The sequence below is a fragment of the Xenopus tropicalis genome, chromosome 10 (assembly GCF_000004195.4).
Source record: "Xenopus tropicalis strain Nigerian chromosome 10, UCB_Xtro_10.0, whole genome shotgun sequence".
NCBI classification, from domain to species: Eukaryota; Metazoa; Chordata; class Amphibia; order Anura; family Pipidae; genus Xenopus; species Xenopus tropicalis.
The window spans coordinates 11,357,412-11,382,659 of record NC_030686.2 but is presented as its reverse complement, the minus strand read 5'-3'; the positions used below and the strand labels follow the sequence as shown (position 1 = coordinate 11,382,659).

At 43.6% G+C, this 25,248-nt stretch overlaps 1 protein-coding gene across 2 annotated transcripts; it reads right to left on the bottom strand.

Annotated features, from left to right (window-relative positions):
• Positions 1 to 17: 17 nt before the first annotated feature.
• mllt6 (MLLT6, PHD finger containing) lies at positions 18 to 22,443 on the bottom strand. 2 transcript variants are annotated; one of them, NM_001016795.3, is given in 20 exon segments: positions 18 to 558; positions 2,699 to 2,908; positions 2,995 to 3,079; positions 3,202 to 3,524; positions 3,889 to 3,965; positions 4,357 to 4,518; positions 4,925 to 5,052; positions 5,739 to 5,805; positions 5,965 to 6,067; positions 6,934 to 7,082; positions 9,647 to 10,090; positions 11,891 to 12,017; positions 13,305 to 13,400; positions 14,681 to 14,779; positions 15,139 to 15,247; positions 15,515 to 15,618; positions 15,712 to 15,821; positions 16,526 to 16,580; positions 16,884 to 16,963; positions 22,199 to 22,383. In NM_001016795.3, coding segments are annotated over 20 exon segments (2,679 nt in total). In that variant the 5' UTR covers positions 22,308 to 22,383; the 3' UTR covers positions 18 to 516.
• Between the last annotated feature and the right edge of the window lie 2,805 nt (positions 22,444 to 25,248).

The window sequence follows — 25,248 nt, the reverse complement described above, 5'->3', positions numbered from 1 at the left end:
GAACGGACGCACACAGATTTACCTCAAAGTGCCAGATTTATTAAAAAGTATAGGGCGGCTGTGACCCCCTTGTGGGTAACAAGAAAGGCCAGAGTCACAACAGTCTGCCTGGTTTGCATGTATTACATATATATATATATATATATATATATATATATATATATATATATATAACACATACACTATTCTCAATGATATACACACAGAGGCGGAGCGCTTCGCTGTATGCTCAGCGTGTATACGGGAACAAAGTGCTCTGCACTGTAAAATCCTTTAGAAGGGAATGACACATTGCTCAGCATGAAACCTAAGTAAAAACACACAAATATATACACACGGTTTATACACACGGATTTCTCGGCAGGATACTCTCTGGCATGTATTCTGTGGCAGATGCTTCCTGCTGAGTTGCCGTGTGTCCCCCTCCTGGTGACAAGCCATGGGCAGAGCTCCGCTCTCCTACAGCGGATGTACAACAGTGTCCTAGGGATGTCGGCGAGTGCCGGGGACTTTGGTTTAGCTTTTTTCGTGGTTTGTCGGAGTCTTCTCAGCCGCTCTCTGCAAAACAAAATGGAGTATAGAGTAGTGCTGGGCGGTATGACCAAAAATTTATATCACAGTATTTTTTTTATTATATCGGTATCACGGTATTTGACGGTATTTTTTTTTCCCCATGCATGATTAGGTGACCACCCCAAACACACCCCCCCCAACCACCCCCCCCCAACCCCAAACACCCCCCATCCAACCCCAAACACCCCCCATCCAACCCCAAACACCCCCCCATCCAACCCCAAACACCCCCCCATCCAACCCCAAACACCCCCCCATCCCCTTCACATAAATATAACTTACTGGCCAGGCAGCCGCAGGCACCCCCGACAGCTCACAGAGCCTCCTGGCAATTTTTCTTACTATTTCCGGGTTGCGCGCGTGACGTCAGCGCGCACGTAACGTCAGCGCGCACAACCCGGAAATAGTAAGAAAAATTGCCAGGAGGCGCCCACACCGGTATGCCGGTAAGTTAAAAATTTTTATCATTTTTTTAAAAAAAAAACGGTGTTCAGTATATACCGGTATACCGCCCAGCACTAGTATAGAGGTCAATAAACACAGAATAGGTAAACACACGGAAATGTAATTTGCCCCATAGTGAAATTAGGAGTTTGGAAAGATGGCCATACCTAGTGAGACCTAGTTTTGGTGTAATGCATTGTGCCATGATGGCCAGGGAGGTAGGCTTACTTTGCCTAATGCGTTTGGCCTCGCAAAGGGCACCTGTCACCCCATAATGTTTTCCCCACCAGAGGGGCAGGTTATTAGGGCCCGCACTATTGGGGGAAACAATATAGGGGTGACAGATGCACTTTAAGGTGGCCATACACGGGGTGATAAGAGTTGCCGACGGTCCAAGTTGGCAGCAAATCATGTTGTGTATGTGGCCCTCAGACGGGCCTACCTGACTGATATCCGGCTGAAAATCGCACTGATATCAATTGGGCAGGTTTAAAAATCACATCAGGATCGGTTAATGCGGTCCTTATGGCCTTTATCCCATCAACATGATCAATCAATTGCATCAATCAGATCAATCAAATATCGACCACCTCAACGTGGGCATATCGGGAAAAGATCTGCTCGTTTGCCAGCCTCGACAAATAAGAGTTTCTTTCAATGTATGGCCAGCTTTTGTTCTCCAACTGATCCTGACCTATTTATAAATACAGATATGGGATCCATTATCCAGAATGCTCAGGACCTGGGGTTTTCCAGATAAGGGGTCTTTCTGCAATATGGATCTCAACCCAATAGGATTGTTTTGCCCACAGTAAGGATTAATTATATCTTAGTTGGGATCAAGTACAGGTATTGTTTTATTATTACAGAGAAAAGGAAATCATTTAACCATTAAATAAACCCAACAGGGCTATTCTGCCCCTAATAAGGGGTAATTATATCTTAGTTGGGATCAAGTACAGGTACTGTTTTATTATTACAGAGAAAGGGAATCATTTAACCATTAAATAAACCCAATAGGGCTGTTCTGCCCCCAATAAGGGGTAATTATATCTTAGTTGGGATCAAGTACAGGTACTGTTTTATTATTACAGAGAAAAGGGAATCATTTAAACATTAAATAAACCCAATAGGGCTGTTCTGCCCCCAATAAGGGGTAATTATATCTTAGTTGGGATCAAGTACAGGTACTGTTTTATTATTACAGAGAAAAGGGAATCATTTAAACATTAAATAAACCCAATAGGGCTGTTCTGCCCCCAATAAGGGGTAATTATATCTTAGTTGGGATCAAGTACAGGTACTGTTTTATTATTACAGAGAAAAGGGAATCATTTAACCATGAAATAAACCCAATAGGGCTGTTCTGCCCCCAATAAGGGGTAATTATATCTTAGTTGGGATCAAGTACAGGTACTGTTTTATTATTACAGAGAAAAGGGAAATCTTTTTGAAAAATTTGAATTATTTGGGTAAAATTAAGTCTATGGGAGATGACCTTCCTGTAATTCAAAACTTTCTGGATGATAGGTTTCTGGATAATGGATCCCATACCTGAAAACAGGAAGGAAGCATGCACAGGTCACATGATGACAAAGACATAAATCCATAAATCAACATAATGACCAGCAGATATTGAAAGAGAAAGGTTCTGCATATGTCTCAACTGCTGAAAACTTACTGCTGTTTTCGATACCCCCCCCTCTACTGGGGACCCCAGGAAGGGGGGGGCCTGTGCAGTGAGAACAGGCGGAGCAGGTGATGATGACATTGCAGTGCAAGTGGATGTCACGGGAAGCAAAGGCGGGGCAGGCGGTGATGTCATTAGGCGCTGCAAGTCCCTCCTCTGCTGGATGTGCTGGACCAGCTGAAACAAAATGCTCTGTTGTTCCTATAAAGACAGACAAAGAGCTTTACCATATGGGAAGATACACGCTGTAGCTACTGATGGGATATGGATAACTTTTGTGGAATTACCGTAGAAAGATGTGCAGATGTGATCTGCTGTAACTGCTGGACAAGGTGTCTCTGCTGCTCTGAGAGTGTGTTCAGGTTGGCAAAACTGCAGGAGACAAACGAGAATATTGGGGTGACTCAGTGGGGTGCAAACATAGCAAGATGGGTGGGGTCAATCCATTCCTCTTTCCCACTTCCTTATGTAGTCTTATATTCTGCAATGCTTACCTGGCCGGTATCTGTGCACTGGTGGTGCTGCTGAGTAGAGGATTCTGGGACTGCCCCGAGGACGCCTGTAGACCTCCATTTACAGCTCCCAGAATGCCATTCAGCGAGAGAGTTCCTGGGTTGCCTGACAATGCCCCTAAGAATGGAAAGGCTGCTAGTGTGGAAGGGCCCCCACTGGCAGAAGCTCGTACCAGCCCGTTCATTAGCTGCTCTGCCCCTAGAGACGAAAGCTGGGTCCCCGTCTGAGTGAGAGGACCTGGGGGAGGAGTGCTGTGCAAAGACAGACAGGAGCTACTTCTGCTGGGGCAGCCTGAATGTGGATCCTATAGAGGTAAAGATGAAGAAGAAACTTAGACTGAGAAATGGTGAGGAAAAGGCACTTAACTTAATTCATTTATTTTAAATGTTTACATATCCTTTAATAACAAGGGTTATGGAATAGTTTACATAAGAGATTTGAAGGAATCGAAGCTTCCATAGGAACTGCAATATCTGACCACTAGAGGTGCTGTTGTATGAAAAATGCCTTAGGATAACAAGTAATATGGAAGCTCCAATTCCCATGGGTAAATGAAAATGTAGAGAAAAACAAAAAGCTCTACACTCACACTAATCTATGCCTTTGTCTATGGAAGAAAACAATTATACAGAATTATGCAGCAAAGTATTGACCATTCTCCACCTCACCTCAGAAGAAGAGTTCTCGGCACGGAAGCTTCCCTTGGAAGTTGGACTTTTACTGCAGAGAGACTCTTGGGAGCCCACTGAAAAATAATGGGTAAAGGAAAATGTATATGGGTAATATGAACAATAAGTAGTACAAGACACAGGTGAAAAGACAGAAAAGCGGTTTGTGTGTTCTTGGGGGGCTGTGACAGATACTCCAGTGAGGAGGAAAGGTTTCAGTGGAGAATACAGTTATAGCATGGGCAGTAATACATATGAATAGAGTTACAACAAGGGGAGAGGGGGTTATAGTACAAAGCGAGAGGGCATCTGTGGAAAGAGGGAAGGGTACAGCATAGAGGGCAACCCCAACTGTACAGAAGGGTACAGCATAGAGGGCAACCTCCAACTGTGTAAAGACATAGGTATGGCATTGCAAGGAAGAATCCATAGCAGCATGGAGAACAGAGGAGCTGCAGACACGCTTACCTAGGTGTGTGCTGACGTGTGGTAGCGTTGGGGGAAACGGGCACGAGAGCTGAACATTGAGCAGCTGGAGCTTTTCCTTGCGAGCCGTGAGCGTCATTATCTGATCCTGAAGAGAGCGGTTCTCCTTCTGCAGAGCGTGCAGGGCCTGGAGCATGTCTACAACTGTGATACAATGAGACTCTCATGCACCATTTCTCTGTGACAAACAGCACACACTGAAGCACATAGTAGCTATGTATCATACAGAGTCCCTACATGCTAACAATGTTGACATCTCCGTTAAAACTGACAAACACAATTACAAGCAAGATGGCGGATACAGAAAGGCAGCAGATGGAAACCATGTGACTAATGCTCAAGATTAAAAAGTCAACCCAAAACAAAGGGAACATCATTGCAATAATAAACATTATTATGACAGGCAATGGCTGTAAGCATAACCCAATGCCTCTAATCTGCCCTACCTAAACATTGTGGGCATCTGTCCCACCTAAACATTGTGCTATGGCCCATTATCACCCTTCTGACTTGTGGTATAATCCCTTTTTCGGTTTAATTTAGATCTTACTGTTAACCCCTGCCTCGCCATGCTTTTCCAGTAGCTGCTCAAGATTGGCTGTTGCATGCGGAACACTCTCATTCTGATTGCTGGGGACACTTGGGTCAAAGAGAGGTGGCAGGCTGCTGATGGGTGACCTGTAGAAAAGAAAAGGTAGCAGAACTTTAAATGGGCAACTGAAGCATCTATGGCAGGGTACTTTATCATAAAGGAGGGGTTTTGCCATATATATGCCTGACTGTCCTCTCTCATATCTAGTATAACATTCTGTTATCTCCTTTAGACAATAAAAATGTTTTTTGGGGAAAAAAGGCAACTTGGTACAATATAATCTGATGTTTGTAAACAATTAACCCCTTAACCATGAAAAACTCTCTCATTTCAGGAGGAGACATATTTGTCATTTAGGGTGAAGACACATGAAGCTACTTAGTAGCGGCTACATGTCATGACTACTAAACACCAGAAAATCCCCTGCCATAGACAATACTGAGAATTGCCTCTGCTAAAACTCACATAGAGACAATTACTAGTAAATGATCAGCATTGTCTATTTCAGTAGCCATGACACGTAGCTGCTACTAGTAGCTCCGTGTGTCTTCACCCTAACAGCACATATGTTGCCTTAATATGGGAACTGCTCTATGGCCCGTAACTCCTTAGGAATATATTAGTAAATAAGATATATTGCAGGAGTGCCCATAATACCATCTACCCCAATGTATAATAATATATGGCGTTTGGGACCAATCAATGAAAAGTGTGCCTTTGCACAGTGTAAATCTAGTGATCTAGTATCTTTAATTCAATGCCTACAACTTACATAGAGGACAGGCTTTCCCGGGGGGAACTCCCCCTACAGACAAAGCTGCAGTCTTCCAGCTCAGGTTCTAAAATAAGAGAGAAAATGTACTATAAGTTACAAATTGAAAGGTGAGAATGTTAATATAAGTGATGCTGTTTATGATTGGTGCTGAACAAAAAACAAAAAACTGACCAATAGCAGCTGAAGGTCGTGTTTTTACTTCTGTGCTAATGTCTGGCATTACCTGTGCGGCTCTCAGCTTGGCTGAGAAGAGGAGGCATAGAAAGAGGGCTTCCAAATATGTGAGAGGAGGGAATACTGAATGTGGAACCAGGCAGAGAAAATACCTGTCGAGAAAAAGAAGAGTTTTTTTTAAACAGGAAAAAATATTTTAATGGGCACTGTGCAATCAAATCTTCCTTAAAGGGGTTGTTCACCTTTTGATTAAATTTTAGTATGATGTAGAGAGTGCTCTTCTGAGACTATTTGTAATTGGTCTTTATTTTCTATTATTTGCAGTATTTGAATTATCTAGATTTTTGATCAGCAGCTCTCCAGTTTGGAATTTCAGCAGCTATCTGGTTGCTAGGGTCCAATTTAACCTAGCAACCAGGCAGTGGTTTGAAAGAGACACAGGAATATGACTAGGAGAGGGCATAAATATGAAGATAAGTAATGAAAAGTAACAAAAAAATGGTAGCTTGACAGAGCAACAGTTTTCTGGCTTTTGGGGTCAGTGACCCCCATTTAAAAGATGGAGAGAGTCAGAAGATAAAGGCAAATCATTCAAAAACTATAAAAAATGAAGACCAGTTGACACGTTTCTAGGAATTGTCCATTCTATAATCTACTAAAAGTTAACCTGAAAGTGACCACCCCCCCCCCCCACCCAGGCAAATTAGGCATGGCTAACAAGTGTGCAAGCTGAGCCAACAATACCTTAAAATACTGGAGAACAGAATAAAAAAAATAAAATAAATATATATATGTACATTAATATTACATTAATAACAGTATAGTGGCCCAATATGTCTGTGCATAATAATAATAATAATGTACCCTCTGTTCTACATACAAGTACAGATCCTAGTCCTACCTATTAGTTTGCTTTATAGCCTCTGTCTGCCAACCCATATACTATCCACTATCTGTCAAACATGTTTCATGGCACACAGGGTTCCCGCAGCACATTCTCCGTCTCCCTAATACCGACCTGCGTAGTTGAGGCTGAGGAAGATGGAGTAATGGAGCAGCCCCTGCTATACGGTGAGAGGGAACTCTGGTGAGACAGAAGGCTTGAGGGCAGAGGGGTGCTGCAGGCTGCTCTGACAGAAATAGGGTCCTTATTACTGGTGTAGATACCTGAGAAGAGCACAGGACAGGGTTAAAGGAAGAATAAAAAAAATAAATCAGTGTAGTTATCATATAATTTGAGTTTGTACAATGCCCGATGCGTAATGAACTGCATTCTATTGAGTGGCTAGGGCCACCATGTGTCAATCCTAATCCATACATTTATCTGATATAGGGGCGCCTGTGCAACGGTAAAGAGCCTAAAATTAATAGCAAAGTGAGAGCCTCCCCAGAGGCCTATGGTTACGGGTTCATATGTAGTTTTACTCTTCCAGTGTCGGCTAGATCCCCCCTACTCAAGCTTTATATCTGGTAGGAATGCTTCTGGCTCTTGAAACAAAGATTTATGGGAACTGGACTCTGGTGCTGGCTTCCGATACACTGTTTCAATAGTGAGAACCAGAAGTTATGTAAAGTGGCACTATATGGCGCAAAAAATTATGAAAATATTGTTTTGTGGTTTACATCCCCATAGGGTATAAGGCAAGTAAATAACCTGCCTTCCTGCGCCCATTTCTCTGGGGGAATAAAGTACCAAGGGTCTCATTTACTACGCTAACAGCCCCCTACGATAAAGGAGGACTGAGCCTCCCAAACCTCTTCTACTATTTAGCAGCCCAACTCAGTTATATAAATTGGTGGTTCACTCAGGAGTTGGAAAATCAAAATGTGGTACTTCAGGCCAACACCCTAGGATCCCTGGAAGCACTGGGAAACTATTTATTTAGGAAACCCAAAGACCATCCAACTCTGCCCCCATGTATGAAGGCACCGGTAGCCGCCTGGCAAGAAGCAACAAAGCTTGCAAAAGTGGCTTTCCCAATATTGTCTCCCTCTCTACCGTTGTGGAAAAACTCAAATTTGCAACATTTCTACCATTCGGAAGCTATATGGTTCTGGGCATCAAAGAAAATTAAATATCTAGGAGACATACTTACAAACTCTAAATTTATCAACATGGTGGAACTTAGGGAGAAAATAAACATGCCACAGCTGCCCATGTATAGATATTTGCAGATGAGGCATACACTTAGAGCCCAGTTCGGGGCAACAGACCTGACCCTTAAAGAACCACCACTACTTTCTCTGCTAAGAAGAGAAGACCCTAGCAAAATGATCTCCCACATCTATACACAAATATTATCTAGTGGCCCAGCCCCATTCCAAACAGCCTAAAATAGATATCGAGAGAACATACCGGGCTTAGGGCCCGACCAGTGGGAAGAAATTACTGAGAATCTATATAAATTCCTTATTTGTTCCAGGGACAGACTTGATCCAGCATAAATTTACGCTTAGTACTTATTATACCCCAAATAGACTATTTTGCATGGGCCAAATACCAGCCCCTATTTGCAAAAGATGTGGAGAAGTGGATGGGTCATTCTGGCGCATGATATGGACATGTCCTATCATCAGTAGGTACTGGGTTAAAATCACCAGATATATGATAGACATTTTAGCCCTCCCACCACTATTGCAACCAGAAATATGTCTATTGGGCCTAGTGGATGACCTTGTTCCAACCAATCACGCTAGAATTTTGGTAAGATCACTACTATACTATGCCAAAAAAGTGTTAATCATGCATTGGATGGCCCCCCTCCCCCCTCGGAAGACGGAATGGGTAGAATTGGTCAATAAAATGCTCCTGCTAATTAAGCTTACATATGAATCCAGAGGCCAGCCGAACAAATTTGACAGAGTCTGGGGAGGCTGGCTGGATACTCACCTGTTTGATTTACCTTGAACTATATATGCGAGCATTCTTGTATGTTATTGAATGATAATATGGAAAACTCAACTATGGCTGTAACCCCTCTCCCCCCTTCCTTTTTCCTTTCTGTATCCCCACCCTTATATACTGATAAAAGCAATAAAAAGAATTTCTGTTAAAAAAAAAAATAACCTGCCTTCCACATTCTCCATCCCCCAGCAACTCCTAATTAAGTCTTCTTCTTTTGCTCTCCCCAGACGTTATCTGAATTCCAACATTTCTCAGACTGTGGCCGGGACTCCCCAGAAAAGAGGGAAATGCCTTTTCTGCCCTTGCCCTTTTCTACCTCTGCTTTTACCTCTAACCAATGAGCAACTGCCACCTTAGCTCATTACACCAGGGAACTTCACAGAACACTAAAAGGTTTGTCCTTTGGACCTTGTACAGAAGGTGAGATGGGGTTTTTCTTTATTATTCTTAAATGCCTGGTCTCATTAAAGTGGATGGGCAGGTCCACAGGTGAATTTCCTCATACCCTAGCAAGCCTGCACCACTCTGGGTTATGCTATGTGGGATCATTTTTAAGCCCAATATACACAGTACTAGATCCCTACTCCCTGGGCATGTAGGTGTGTGATATATATTTGTACAAGCATATTATATAAAGACATAAAGTGTTGTAGACAACAGAACCAAAGACAAGAGACACAGTTTGAATACAGACATAGCAGGACGTATCAAACAGCAATCCCAGCCCCTCAGACAATGAGAGAGAGGAAAATGAGAAATGCACTCAGGAATATGCACATATACCCCACGGCGTATGCAGGCACACATACACAGAGCTGTCCTTTACCGGAGGAGAGCAGAGGGGATTCAAGGCTGACACTGTGCAGAGAGGAATGATGGGTATAGTGCCGAGGTGGCGCAGTTAGTGTGGGGGGTGCAGTGCTATGAGAAGGATTATTTTTGCTCCCTCGAGGCCGACCAGGTCCATGTCTGCTCTTCTTGTTTCCCTTGTGTTTTTTCTCCCGCGGTCCTTCTGCTGCTTCCCTGCCCCACTTCTGCGGTCGATGTTCCCCAGGAGATGGATCCCACGTCCGAGAGTTTGGGCTGGGGTCAGTGGAGAAACGCATTATGGACCCAAAGCTGGAGAAAGTCAGCTCTGGTGGGGATGTGGGTGTTGGTTTGGAAGGACCTCCTCTTTCTTCGTCATCATTGTCTTCCTCTTCATCTTCTTCCTCATCCTGTTCCTCTAGTTTAGGAAAGGTGATCAGGTCTGGAGGAGAGGACGCACTACCTGTGGGTAAAGGGAAAAATTCATGTTAGAAACTGAAGAAAGATGTTTGTCAGAAGATATGCACAAGGGGTTGTAAGCAAGAGTCATGGGCAGTACCGGACAGGGATTCAAAATAGGCTCTGGCATTTTAAGTATATAGAGCTCCAAACAGGCCCAATAAATAGTGACTGCCTATGGCATCTTACAGCACCCCCTCTGGCATCTGCCAGAATCCACATAGCCTTGGGTACCTAATATGTAGGGGGAGGAAATGTGCCTACGCCGAGAATGATATAAGAACAGAAAACACAAAATGAAAAAAACTGTCTAGTATGATCAACAACCAATATTAATAAATATAAAGCTTTATCTATAACTTATATTGGCTCTAGAAATGTTTTATTATGCATACAGTATAGTTATAAGGAAGGAGAAATGTTATTTTAGGAGCAGCAGTGTGCTTGTTGTGGTGTGGCTGTGTGGAGTGGGTCACAGATCTTGTCCAACAACCAAATGTCCAACTAAAACAATAACACTTCTGCAGGGGTTGGTTATTAATAGCGGGCTGTCAATAAGCATAGTGGCTGCCTAAAAGCAGGGGCTCCCACATGGTGTGGTAGCCTCCCTAGGCCCAGAGTGCCCAGCCTGAGGAACAGTTTGGGTGAGATTTGGGGAGAAAGCCTATTTGCACTTGTACATACATCTGAAAACCTATCTTAAGGCTAATGTTCCAAGGAGCAAGTTAGTCGTCTGTGATAGACCTCTGCTACCGCGGATGACTAACCGCTCCAAAATGCCTTTCCACTGGCAACCATAAGAGTCGCCGTTGGAAAGGCCTCCTGTTGCAGGAGGAATTTTTGCACGAATACATGCATTGGCCTTTCCACCACAACTCCAGAGGTCGAAAGGCATTTTGGAGCGGTTAGTCTCCCAGGGTAGATCTATCATGGCTGACTAACTCACTCGATGGGATATCAGCCTAAAGGCCATTTAGGTTAAGATTTGAGGTAAACATTTATTTTCTTTTTACTGATATTCTTGGAAATATAGGGCTGAATGAATCAGTAACATTATGAGTACAGGGGGAATCCTGAACAAATGATAACTAGTGATGAGGGAATCTGTCCTGTTTTGCTTCGCTGAAATGTTTCCAAAAAGGCAAACACTTGCACAATGCACTGAAGTCAATGGGCATTTTTTCATGGCTCCTTAGTGACTATGGCGTGTTTTTGCGCTCCTGGTGAAATATTTCACTTATTGCTAATTAGAGGGGGGCCTGAAGCCTAAAAGCCATTTCTTTAGAATGATTGTTACAGGAAAAGAAAGACCATCATCAGAAAGACTACATATCCCAGTAAATCATTTGCTACCATTAAGCTCAATACATTTGCCCACCTTCTAGTCCAATGATCCCCAACCAGTGAATTGGGAGCAATATGTTTCTTACCAAACCCTTGGATGTTGCTCCCAGTGGCCTCAAAGAAGTTTGTTTATGAATTCTTGGTTTGAAGGCAAGTTTTGGTTGCATAAAAAATTAGGTCTACTACCAAACAAAGCTTCCTGTAAGCTGCCAGTCCACATAAGGGCTACCAAATAACCAATCACAAACCATATATGGCACCCCTTCAATTTTAGCTACATGCATCTGTCTGCAGTAATATTATCTCTGCACTAAATCAATTTCTTTTATCCCAAAGGGTATCCCAATATGAAAGAAGAGGAAAAGAAACAGATTGCCTAACTGGCAGGACAGATGATATAGTAGGAAGTAAGGCATTCGTGGTTACGTTTTTACTGGGAGGAAAATATCTGGGGAGATACCTGATGGAAGGGACCCTCCAGTTCCAGCTGACCCTTTGCCACCTGTTTTGCGACCTCTGTGGCTTGATGGTTTTTTTGCTTTCACTTCTGATCTCATGACCTCTGGACTCTCTGTACTTGTCTCATGCTACATGGGGATAATTAAAGAAAAGATCAGTAAGTCAGACAGATATGAGCTGAGAAAGAAGCAATAAAGGAAGAAGATACTGAATGCTGGAGCAGCCCAGGATAATGAGTGATTACTGAAGGAACCAGGTGAAGCAGTGGGTGCTCGGTCAGCCGGAGATGAAGCAGTGGGTGCTGGGTCAGCCTGGGATGAAGCAGTGGGTGCTGGGTCAGCCTGAGATGAAGCAGTGGGTGCTGGGTCAGCACGGGATGAAGCAGTGGGTGCTGGGTCAGCACGGGATGAAGCAGTGGGTGCTGGGTCAGCATGGGATGAAGCAGTGGGTGCTGGGTCAGCACGGAATGAAGCAGTGGGTGCTGGGTCAGCACGGGATGAAGCAGTGGGTGCTGGGTCAGCACGGGATGAAGCAGTGGGTGCTGTTTTGGCCCGGAATGAAGCAGTGGGTGCTGGGTAAGCCCGGGATGAAGCTGTGAGTGCTAGGTCAGCCTGGGATGAAGCAGTGGGTGATGGGTCAGCCCGGGATGAAGCAGTGGGTGATGGGTCAGCCCGGGATGAAACAGTGGGTGCTGGGTCAGCCCGGGATGCAGCAGTGGGTGCTGTTTTGGCCCGGAATAAAGCAGTGGGTGCCAAGTAAGCCGGGATGAAGCCGTAAGTGCTAGGTCTGCCTGGGATGAAGCAGTGGATGTTGGGTTAGCCCAAGATAAAGCACTGAGTGCTGGGACAGCCCAAGATGAAGCAGTGAGTGCCGAATCAGCTCAGGATAAAGCAGTGAGTTCTGAATCAGCTCAGGATAAAGCAGTGAGTTCTGAATCAGCTCAGGATAAAGCAATGTGTTCTGAATCAGCCCAGGATAATGCAATGTGTTCTGAATCAGCCCAGGATAATGCAATGTGTTCTGAATCAGCCCAGGATAATGCAATGTGTTCTGAATCAGCTCAGGATGAAATGTTCGAGTAGCTCAAGACAAAGCGTTGTGTGCTGGAGTGGCCCAGTAAGAAGTGGTTTCTTATTTCTGAGGAAAAAATGGTGTATATAGGAGCAGCCAAGAGAATGTGCTATGCATTGGAGCAGCCAAGAGAAATGTGAAAAAGCCAAGAGAAAAGCCAAGAAAAAAGGCGCATGCGATGAAGCAGCCAAACAATAAATGGTGTGCGCTGGAGCAGCCAATGAAATGTTCTTAAGCACCCAAGGAAATGCTGCACAAAGAACAGGACTAGCTGAATGCATTCGAAAGAAGCATTAGCCAGGGAGTTAAGTAATACTAGCAAACAACTGAATGAACACTGGCACCTTCTCAGCAGGTACTGGCAGCAGAGAGGGCACTGTTAAGTGGCCGGGGGAATCTCGATGCTTGCGGTGCTTTACGCGCTCCTTATCTTTATGACTCTGTAAGAGAGCAACTAAAATGTCATTCAAGAATAAAACAGAAGGAATACACCACTAAACAGAAAAAATACAGAAGGGTAATCCCTGCCCTTTTAGAGGGAAACTGAAGAAGCCAATGACAGCGCAGGAAGCTTCAGAATATAAGACAGGAAACATAACTGCTCAGTTAAAGTCAAGTGCAGGCAGTCTTAACTTGCTTATTCTGTACCAGCCCAAGGGACTCACAGCCCTTTAGCAGGGAAGATCCGTGCCCCTAAAGATGCCCCCAGTGGCCCCCCACCTTCTTTCCTGCTGATTCCCTGCACTTGCTCTGTGCTGCTCAGAAACCCAGTGCAATTACCATCAGAAAGTAATAATCAGCCCTGTAGCATCACCCTCTATGACAAACAAACCTCATTTTCTGCTTGATAATTTGCGACAACCCCTAAGCTTAGCTTCTCGCTGGCTGCCCAGAGCACACTGAGTATGTGCAGTGCCACTGACACTCCTAACAAAACCCAAGATGGGGAGCTCCAGTGACAACTGTAAAGACCTGAATCATTACTATAGAGATGCTGAACCTTGAGGCTGGTGCAATATGTTCAGTATATAAAATTTAGAATTTCTAGCCATATTCCTTTTTAGTGTTTTAGTTTTTAGAGAAAAATGTTTTCCAGGCCATCATGTCCAACATAAGTGCAATCATTAGGGCTTGAGCAGAACATAGATTTTTCAGTAGACAAAAGGTACCACTAGACAGGGCAAACAGGTAGACTGAAGCTCCTCCATGTTTGGTCCCTATGAGGTAGATTTGTGGTGCATAAATAATACCCCTGCATAATGGACTTCTGCTAACAAAACAGTCAAAACAAGGGTGAAAGGGAGGCAATTGTATACTTGTAATCTAATTATCTACTTTGCAAGGACCCAACACGGAGGAGCTTCAATTTCCCTGTTTGCGCTGTTTAGTTCAAGATATATATTCACATCACTGGCTGGTTGCTAGGGTAAATTGGACCCAAGCTAACAGATAGTTGTGGAATTTTTATCTGCTGCTGATCAAAAAGTTACATTATTAAAGTTAAAAAAAAATGAAGATTAATTGCAAACATTCTTAGAAAGTATTTGTCTACATGATACTAAAATTTCTAAGGTGAACTACGCTTTTAATTGCTAATTGCGCAGAACACACCAGTATGCAGGCTGCAGTATCAGTATGCAAGTTCACACTCAAATGTGTATTTGCATGTGTGCACAGGTGAATGCACTTGTCCGGAACAGGAAAATATTTTCATACACACCTTTTTCTGTCGCTCTCTAAACAGGAGGGATTTATCCAGAGGGGACCCCGAGCGACTGCATCGGCCTGGGACAAATGGACAAGGAAGGCGGGAGACCTTCTAATTAAAAGGAAAAAAAAGGATGTGAGAGAGAGCAAAAAGAAATAGAAGGTATAGATTAACATACCAATGGAAAAAAAATGGGAAATATTGCTTGGGAGGGCTTTAATCAGGCCCGGACTGGCAATCTGTAATCATTTCTAGTGTTAGCCACTATCACAGCTATTCCAAATCTTTAATTTATGGACAGCATGTAAGTTATCTACCATACACACAACCACTGCCCAGTTGTTTGCCCATAGGCAACTGGTAAAGTAGTCTGTGTGTCATAAGGTACAAAACCTCCCATGAAGCCCCTGGTTCTACAAGAGAAGCTATAAAGAGAAACTAGAAACAGCAAGTCAGGATGAAGCACATACCTGTGGGTCTCGGACCATCTTGTTGAAATGGTATTTGCAGTATCCAATATATTTGACATTATCCACCTCTTGAGCTTCTTCTTCACACAGCAGCCCGGCCATTTGAGCACTGACATGGACAGCAGGGAGGATACCTGTTACAGTGAAACACTTCCCCTTTCATAGTCTCACATGCAAAAGGCAACTTGTCCACTTTAATGTACCCATAAGCGCCAATTCACAGCATGAGGCTCCTCCTCCCCCTACATTACTCACTATATATCCCATGCAGAAGAATAAAAATCCTTATATCACTTGTACCAAATACTATTCCCATACTAGTTCATTCATATCATGGGTTCCACTAAATCCCCCACAGTAAAATCCTTTATCTCACCATGTCACGTGGAATGCTTGCCGACAGCCATGCTTGTTGCAGGTCATACAGGCTCCAGATGCAGCTCTGCTCTCCCTTCCCTGATCCTCGCAGATGTAGCAGGTCTAAGGAGGCACAGGACAGACAGACATTGTATCTACTGCTAGGGTTGGCATAAAGTGGGGGGCACAGAAACGTTGAAGTGAAGCTTGGTGTACCTTATTGAAGCGATCGTGTGGCACAAATTGCAGCACAATGGGTTCCATGGTCAGGACATTGGCAAACTGGACCTCTGGGATATAGAGGGCACACACAACATGTGCCCAACCTGGGAGCATTAAAAAGAGAAGAAAGTGGCAGAAAATATAAGTTACTATTGAAGAATAATGAACTGCATTGATAAACTGATCACTCATCTCCATAGACAACCTTATTACTATTAACATGTATTTTTAAAACAGCAACATATTCCACAGTGTTGGAAAATTAAAGGGGAACTCCAGCTTCCAAACCAAAATGTGTTAAAGAGCACCACACAGAAACCCCTAATATACCTATCACTGTAATCTGTTCCTTTGAAAAGTAGGAATAAATACCATTTTTATATGCTGAAATCCAGCTGCAAAACAGTTCTGCTCTTTCTGCATCATTTGTAATCCTGGCAGGGGAGGAGGGACTAAAACACTGATGTTACAAATTGTAATAACTTCTCCACAGCTTACAGAAATAACTACATAACCTACAATGTGTTGCACTTTGATGTTCCTTTCCTTATTGACATCACGTGTGCAGCAGGGAATTGTGGGATTGGGAGGATGCAGACTGAAGGCAGGCTGAGGGACAGGCGCTACTGTTACATTTCATTTGAGTCTCAAAGTAGTCAGCCAGATCAGCAGGAAAACAGGGACTTAGGAAACTTTCTTGAAATTATGTTTACTTTTCACCCAAAAATTTGGGTTGAGTTCCCCTTTAATGGATGTAAACAATAACATACAAAAACAACCAATACAAGAGGTAAAGTAAAAAACTTACCTCCGTTGTCTGTTCTCTTTAGTGCCCCCTCTTTATGGGGGCACAAATCACATCTCTAGAAGCAAGCGAGAAAGCCTAGGTCACTGGAGGATAACAGTAGGGGTGATTCCTTGCACAAGGTGGGTCTCTGAGTACCACTTATTCAGCTATGGTCACATGTTCACGAGCGCTCAGATGTATATGTATAATTTAAAGCTGGAGTGGCCAACATACATGCAACATACAACCTTTTCATATATGGTTGATAGCAGGACCTTATATAACATCCCTTGACTGGACTCAAGACTCTGCATCTGGTGTCTCCTCTAAAAATGGCCTCTTACAGGATAATGAGCAGTACTAAAAAACACACACTTACCACCCGGGCGGCCCTCTCCTGGGACTCACACTTGCGGCAGAACCAGGGACCAGTGGGTACCTGTACAATCCCATAGCAGGCTGAAAGAAAAGTAGAATTTCTTTTTAATTAGACTTATTTTCCTATTTAGTGCCTCAAACATTCAGCTAAATATCTCAAATGCAAACAACAAAACAAACAAAAAGCTCAATGCAAACTCAAACGGGTGGATCACCATTAAAATAACTTTAAATATGTTATAGAATGGCCAATTCTAAGCAACTTTTCAATCGGTCTTCATTATTAATTTGTTATAGTTTCTGAATTATTTGCCTTCTTCTTCCAACTCTTTGCAGTTTTTAAATGGGGGTCGCTGACCCCCTGCAGCAAAAAAACTATTGCTCTGTGAGGCTACAGTTTAATTGTTACTTTTTGTAACTTTTTTCCATTCAGGCTCTCTCGTAATCATTTTCAAGTCTCTCATCCAAACCATTGCCTGGTTGCTAAGGTAACTTGGACCCTAGAAACCAAATACCTGCTGAAACTCCAAACTGGAGAGCTCCTGAACTGGATATGAAATAACTAAAAAACTACAAATAAAGAAAAATAAAGACCAACTGCAAATTGTCTCAGAACATTCCTGTCTACATTATACTAATCAAATACCCCCCCAATGTTTTTAGAGCTAACTTATGCTTTAACCTCTCTTATCCGAATTACTTTAGCCACACCCACCCTTGAAACGAATTAGTCCTCTTCTTAGCACTTTTGCAATGACATTAATATTATTCTTTTCTAGACTTCAAGATGTATGTTTAGTAAAAACTGTTTATTCACTTCAGAAACCCTACTATAGTTTATATAAACAAGCTGCTGTGTAGCTATGGGGCCCAGCCATTCAAGCTGGAAAAAAGGTACAGGTTACATAGCCGATAACAGATAAGCTCTGTAGAACCCCATTGTAATATACAGAGCTTTTCTGTTAGCTGCTATGTAAGCTGTTCCGTTTAACCCTTTCCAACTTGAATGGCTCCCCCCGCAGCTACTCAGCAGCTTATTTATATAAAGTATAGTAGAATAACAGATTCTATACAAGAGTGAGTGACTGGTTACAGGAAAGAGATGCCCATTCTGGGAAAAAGAGAACAATTGGCACACTGACTTGCTGGGAAATACAAATACTGAAATAAACTTCCCTCAGCGTGTGACTGTACTTGTATGTACGTGGCATATACCGGCCCACTAAACTCATTTATACAGATACCTCATACCCCCCAAATCACACACCCACGCATGGTTTCCTGTCATCTCTATCTCCTCACACATGAAAGTGAATCACAGAGAAAGAGAGAGAGCTAAAGGCAAAGGCCACATCCGCATTTAAGAGAAACCCATTACATCAAACAAGAAGCCTTATCTCCCATCTCGACACCCATTCACACTTACGCACAAGCACACGTGTGTGCACGCCTTGTCTACAGATAACCCCAAGCTTAGTAATAGGGCCCATATAGGCACTGTGGTATATACATCTAAGTTATGCAAAAAAACAATCTATAAGAAAGGAACTAGGGCCAATGGAGAAAGCTATCCCTCTATACACCCAGGCCCCACAGCAGCAGCATGGTTAGATATCTCTTGCCATAGGGTAATAAGAATGTAAATGACTATATATGCTCACCCATAGACATACAAACTGTGTATATAGAAATACATGTAATGTACAAAAGCAAACAGCAACTCTTAAAAAGAAAAAAACCCCCAGAGTAAGGGGGTTATGTAATAAAAGGCACTGCGTTTGCCCAGGAGCAGTAACCCATAGCAACCAATTAAAAGACAGCATTTACAGGTCACCTGTTTAAAGGTAACATCTTTTTGGTTGCTATGAGTCACTGAACCTGGCAAACTTAGTGCCTTTTATTACATATGGGGGCAAATGTACAACTCTTAGAAAGTGTTTGTTCTAGACCAGGGGTGGGCAAACTACGGCCCGCGGGCCACGTACAGCCCGTTGGTCTTTTTAATCTGGACCGCCGACTCCGCAAGTCTCATCACGCGAGACTTGGCGTCTGGGCACTGATGAGCAGAAACGGCGTAACTCTGGCCCGGCTGTCAAATTTTAAAAGTCAATGTGGCCCCTAAACCAAAAAGTTTGCCCACCCCTGTTCTAGACTATATGCATGCTCAGTAGTATAATCCCTAGAAGAGAACGTAATTTAATATTGCTCTTTACTGATAAAGTTGTCATGGATTTTATCTGCCTAAATATAAGGGGCAATCATTTTCAAACATTTAAGATTATTGGCTTTTCCATGAACCAGTGTATGAAATTCTCTCTGGTTGCTAGGGTAAGTGATCCATAACGACATTGATTGTGGGGTTAGATCTTTACTGTTAGTTTTTATTACAAATCTTTTATCATTTTTTTGTCCCAAATCTAGATTGTAAGCTCTACGGGGCAGGGACCTCCATCCTCTTGTTTCTTTGACTCTTAACTTATTGCAACTGTATCTTGTATTTATTGTTATACTTAGTATTTATCTATTATTATCTTAATAACCCCGTTTGTATTAATGTATTCTACTGTACAGTGCTGCATACATAAGTAGCACTTTATAAATAAAGATATACATACATACAAATACAGTCTGGTTGCTAGGGTGACTGGACATAGAGAAGTACGGATACAAAAGTATTATTACAAATAAGGTAAGTGAATAATGAGGGACAATTAAATTGCAAATTCTAAAGAAAGCAGAGGGCGGTGAATGCCGATGCACTGTCCAGCAGGGCCAGGAATCTATTAAATGAAGACTAACAAAAGGGGATAGAATACTTGGAATTGCACAATGTATATGTCATTGCCAAGTAGGGATGCACTGAATCCATTATTTTTGGGTTCGGGCAAACCCCGAATCCTTTGTGAGAGATTTGGCCAAAGTAGGCTATGGAAGGGTTAAATAGAAGCGCGTGCTTAAAAAATGTTTTCCTTCCGTGTTCATGTAACCAAAAGTCCTGTGATTTTCAGGATTTCGATTCGATTCGGCCAGACACGTGGATTTGGCCGAATCCTGAAATGAATCCTGGGTTTGGTGCATCCCTATTGCCAAGATAAAGACTTAATCAACTACAAAAATCAACTGCTGGAAGTTTCCAGCCACATAGGCTTGAAATGTTGCTATTCTGTACCCTAAACTGCTACATAAAGGCATTTTATTGAAGTGCTGCCACTTGCGGACTGGCGGATGTTTCGATCAAATATTCTGAGAGAAATTCTGTGGACTTCTCTTCACTGGCTGATACGTTAGATAGCTTCAAGAAGGGGTTGAATGGCTTTTTAGCAAGTGAGGGAATACAGGGTTATAGGGGATAGCTCTTAGTACAAGTTGATCCAGGGACTGGTCCGATTGCCATTTTGAGTCAGGAAGGAATTTTTTCCCCTCTGAGGCAAATTAGAGAGGCTTCAGATGGGTTTTTTTTGCCTTCCTTTGGATCAGCTAGTAGTTAGGCAGGTTATATATAGGCATTATGGTTGAACTTGATGGACATGTGTCTTTTTTCAACCTAACTTACTATGTTAAATCTGAGAATTAACAGGAAGGTGCTTCCACTTCCCCATTACATATAATCATTTTCCACACGTGTCCGAGCCATATATAAGGATTTTCCCTATGCTTCCCTTTCCCCATATACCTATTTCCCCTATACTTTACCACCATATGTAATATTTTCCCCTATGCTTTACCTTCCCCATTATATATAATCATTTTCCCCATTATATATAATCATTTTCCCCTATGCTTTACCTTCCCCATTATACATTATAATTTCTTTACTACCATATACAATAATTTCCCCTATGCTTCCCCACCATATATAATCATTTCCCCTATGCTTCCCCACCATATGTAATCATTTCCCCTATGCTTCCCCACCATATGTAATCATTTCCCCTATGCTTCCCCACCATATATAATCATTTCCCCTATGCTTCCCCACCATATGTAATCATTTCCCCTATGCTTCCCCATCTTATGTAATCATTTCCCCTATGCTTCCCCACCATATGTAATCATTTCCCCTATGCTTCACCTTTCCCATTATATATAATCATTTCCCCTATGCTTCCCCACCATATGTAATCATTTCCCCTATGCTTTACCACCATATGTAATAATTTCCCCTATGCTTCCCCACCATATGTAATCATTTCCCCTATGCTTCCCCATCTTATGTAATCATTTCCCCTATGCTTCCCCACCATATGTAATCATTTCCCCTATGCTTCCCCATCTTATGTAATCATTTCCCCTATGCTTCCCCACCATATGTAATCATTTCCCCTATGCTTCCCCACCATATGTAATCATTTCCCCTATGCTTCCCCATCTTATGTAATCATTTTCCCTATGCTTCCCCACCATATGTAATCGTTTCCCCTATGCTTCCCCACCATATGTAATCATTTCCCCTATGCGTCTCCTTCCCCATTATATATAATCATTTCCCTTATGCTTCCCCTTTCACATTATTATATATAAACATTTCCTCTATGTTGTTTCTCATTCCCCATTGTATATAATCATTTCCCCTGCACTTTCACACCATATATCATTATTTCCTATATGCCTCCCCTGCCACATTACATATAAACATTTCCCCTATGCTTCCCCTGATATACATATATATATATATATATATATATATATATATATATATATATATATATTTAATCACCTCCCCATAATAAAGATCACTTTCCTTGTGCTTTTCCCATATAAGAATGTATATTCATTATATCATTATCCATTATGCTCAAGCAATGAAGGTGAAGAGCAGGTACAACATCTGGAAAGTTAAGTAGCACTAAACTCTATGGGCCTGTTCACACTGGCAACTGGCTTGTAGATGACACTAGGTCGCAGTGTGCCTTGGCATAAGGGACTGGTTAGGAGCAGTGATGAATGAGGAGCTGTTAGTCACTGTTACAGAGAATGAGGCAGAGGTGCTGAGGCTGCCTGACACCCCATTAGTGCCAGTGAGGGGGGCCCCAGCCAATGGGAGGATAGTGGGGGAAATACATGTCATGCTGCTCCCCCTGAGTGTGCGCATTGCCAGCCCCGCTGGCTGTGAGGGCTGTTGGTGCCCATATGTTACTATCCGGGCCGCCGTGTATGTGGTGAGGGGCAGAGAGTTGCAGTCCCGCTGGAGTTGATGGAGTAGCAGCCTGCCCCCCCGCCTGCCGTGCTTTGTAGCTGCCCCCCAGCCCCGCACTTGTTCCCCTGTAGCCTCCTGTCAGTTTGCGCCCCTCCCCCTGCACGGCTTGCCCCCCTCACCTTGATGCACAGCCACGTTACACCCGTGTCCGTCGCAGTAGACAAGTGGGTTCTCGGCCCAGCCCCTCTCATCCGAGCACACGCAGCAGCCTCCAACCATCTCCTTCATCCTCCCATGGAGCCACCGATCTCTCCCGGGGCCGGGCGGCCGACCAGCCGGGGTCACTGCGCATGCGTGACCCACTCCACTCAACCTGGGGAAACAAAGACACTGCGCATGTACTAGCACAGACCGACAGCGCATGCGCAAATGGATTCATGCCTCGTTAGTAATGCGACTGCGCATGCGTCGGCTGCCCTTCTTATACGCCTGCGCTTTTCGAATACTCAGCCGCGCCGTGTGTTCTTAGCTGTGTAGGTAAAACTAATCCATAAAACTGCCAGCAGATGGCGCCATTCCTGCGCCACAGAGTGCGTTCTATTCTCTTCCACCACATGTTCTGTGTAACGTTACACAGACCACCCCCCCCCCCCAAGATATAGAGTCTGAACTATGCCCCTTGCCATACAGGATTTGGCCAGATTCAGGGTTTGTAATAGGGGGTAAGTGGGCAGGTTGGGTATGAGCCTGGTGTAAAAGTTATTGTTCTTTGATTTTTGGACCCCTATTCTACTTAGTTGCCAAAGTCCATTGCCCAGGGGCCCAGGTTGGCAGTTGACTAATAACTGGGGGCTCCTGGAGTGGAGGGCTCCGCTAATGAATTAGTATGGGGCCCTATGGGCACTTAGACTGTAAGCTCTACGGGGCAGGGACCTCCTTCCTACTGTGTCTCATACCACATGGCACTTATTCCCTGTGTATATATACTTATTTATTGTATTTATTATTATACTTGTCCTCCCTGTGTGTAATTGTGTATATTGTAAGATTGTACAGCGCTGCGTACCCTTTTGGCGCTTTATAAATAAAGTTATACATACACGAGTTCTGGTGGTGGACTTGGTAGGTAACATAAACCCAATACATAGGGCTAAAACGAGAATTAAAAATATAATCACTGGCTAAATGTTAGGCCCCCTCCAGTGATTATAATCACATACCTGATACCCTAGGCCGGTGTCCATTGTAGCTCAGCTTTTTCATGTCTTCTCTTTGTTCCACGTAGGCGCAATCGGATGGAAGCTGTACTTAGAAGCCAAAAGCCACCCTTAACACTCTACTCTGCTCTCTCCCAGGAACTTTGGGCGCTTCATCTCGATTATGGCTGGATAGAGGAGGTACGCAATGGGCACAGGGTCAACGCTGGCGGCAGTAGAGGAGTTGGCAACTGGCATGGGTGGCCCCTGAGGTGGTAGCCCAAGTGGCCCCAGACACCTCAGTCCAACACTGGGCAAATGCCCCTGCCCAGACAGAAGCAGAAGAAGATTGCTGCAGATCATCTTCAACAGAAATACCCCAAGCCAGTGCAGATTTCTGTTAACAGGAACAATAACCTAGAGTATTAGGTAAGCAATTTAATTAGCCCCCCCCCCCCCCACCCACATTTATTATACCTTCAATGGGAACTTAAGGCAGCCATACACTGTAAGATTTGCTAGTTTGGCGAGTTTGCCAAAAGAGCAAATCTTTTTCCACATTATGCCCACCTTGGGTAGACGATATCATGTTAATGTGATCATTTGGCCCTAAGGGGCAATTAAGGGGAAAATAGAGCGAGGAAAATCAAGCCTGTCTGATGAGAAAAATCAAGCCTGTCTGATGGACATTTGGCCAATTTTGGCTAGGTATTGGTCGGGGAGGCCTGTTGGAGGGCCCCATTCACGGGCAGAAAAGCTGCTGAGTCATAATCGGCAGCTAAAATTTGCCCATGTATGGCCACCTTAAGGGCTCTGGCACACGGGGGAGATTAGTCGCCTGCGATTAACTCCCTGTTCGCGGGCGACTAATCTCCCCGAGTTGCCTACCCCTGCCATCCCACCGGCGAACATGTAAGTCGCCGGCGGGATGGCAGACGCGGCGGGGCGATTTGCGCTTACATGTTCGCCGGTGGGATGGCAGGGGTAGGCAACTCGGGGAGATTAGTCGCCCGCGAACAGGGAGTTAATCGCGGGCGACTAATCTCCCCCATGTGCCAGAGCCCTTAGAATAAAACAAGTTTAATCCCACTGTCACTTTCAGTGCAAATAGATAATAAACTCTGTTGGTTTAGCATACAACAAACAGATCATGTGACGAATCCAGCTAAAAGGGCTGTACTCACTACACTGACCCATCGCCCACTCCAGAACTGGGCAGGCCTACCCCTCTACATCATTCTTTGTTTTCTCCTCCTTTTGCATCTAGGGGTGAACTTACCCTTTAACGACCCATAAAGCTATTATAGTAATTAAACACAATGAAATAAGCCCCAAAACACACTGAATAGTGACTTAGCCCACACGTTACATAGTGAGCATTTGACATGGTATCTCCCGTACAAAAGCTGCCATAAAGCTACATGGCCTGGAACTGCCCCAAGAACAAAAGCAGTGCCATTAGCACTGGCCATCAGGCAATAAACCCACTACAGCGTGGCTACTGGCAGCCAAGTGAGCATAAGGTCATGGGGGGCAAGTTGAAGTTCATTTAGATGATCTCCCTTTGTAAAAGGACACAACCCTGCAATAAAGTGGACATAGTGGCTCACCCCTGCCACATGGATCAACCGGGCAGCTTCTGACCAGCAATAGACTGCTGCAAGAAGTGGATCCAATTAATCGACATATATTACTGTGTATAACAACCTCCCACCCTAGGACAGTGCTATCCTACTTATTACATGTAGTGGGCCAGTTATGTCTCATATAGCATTTTGGAGGGCCATATTCAATTAAAATGACGGTCATATAGTGAAGTCCATGGAGCCTCTGGGCAGACAGGGGCCATAAGAATCCTCTTGAGGGCCACAAAGTTGTTGAAAGTTGTTGAAAGGGGGAACTAAATCCCCCCATGGTCATTTACATGTCACCCCCCAGTGCAGAGCTGCACAGTGGGGTCGGTGGCCTCATGTAGAAAGAAAGATATTATAGTTCACTATATTAGTGTGATATATATATATATATATATATAA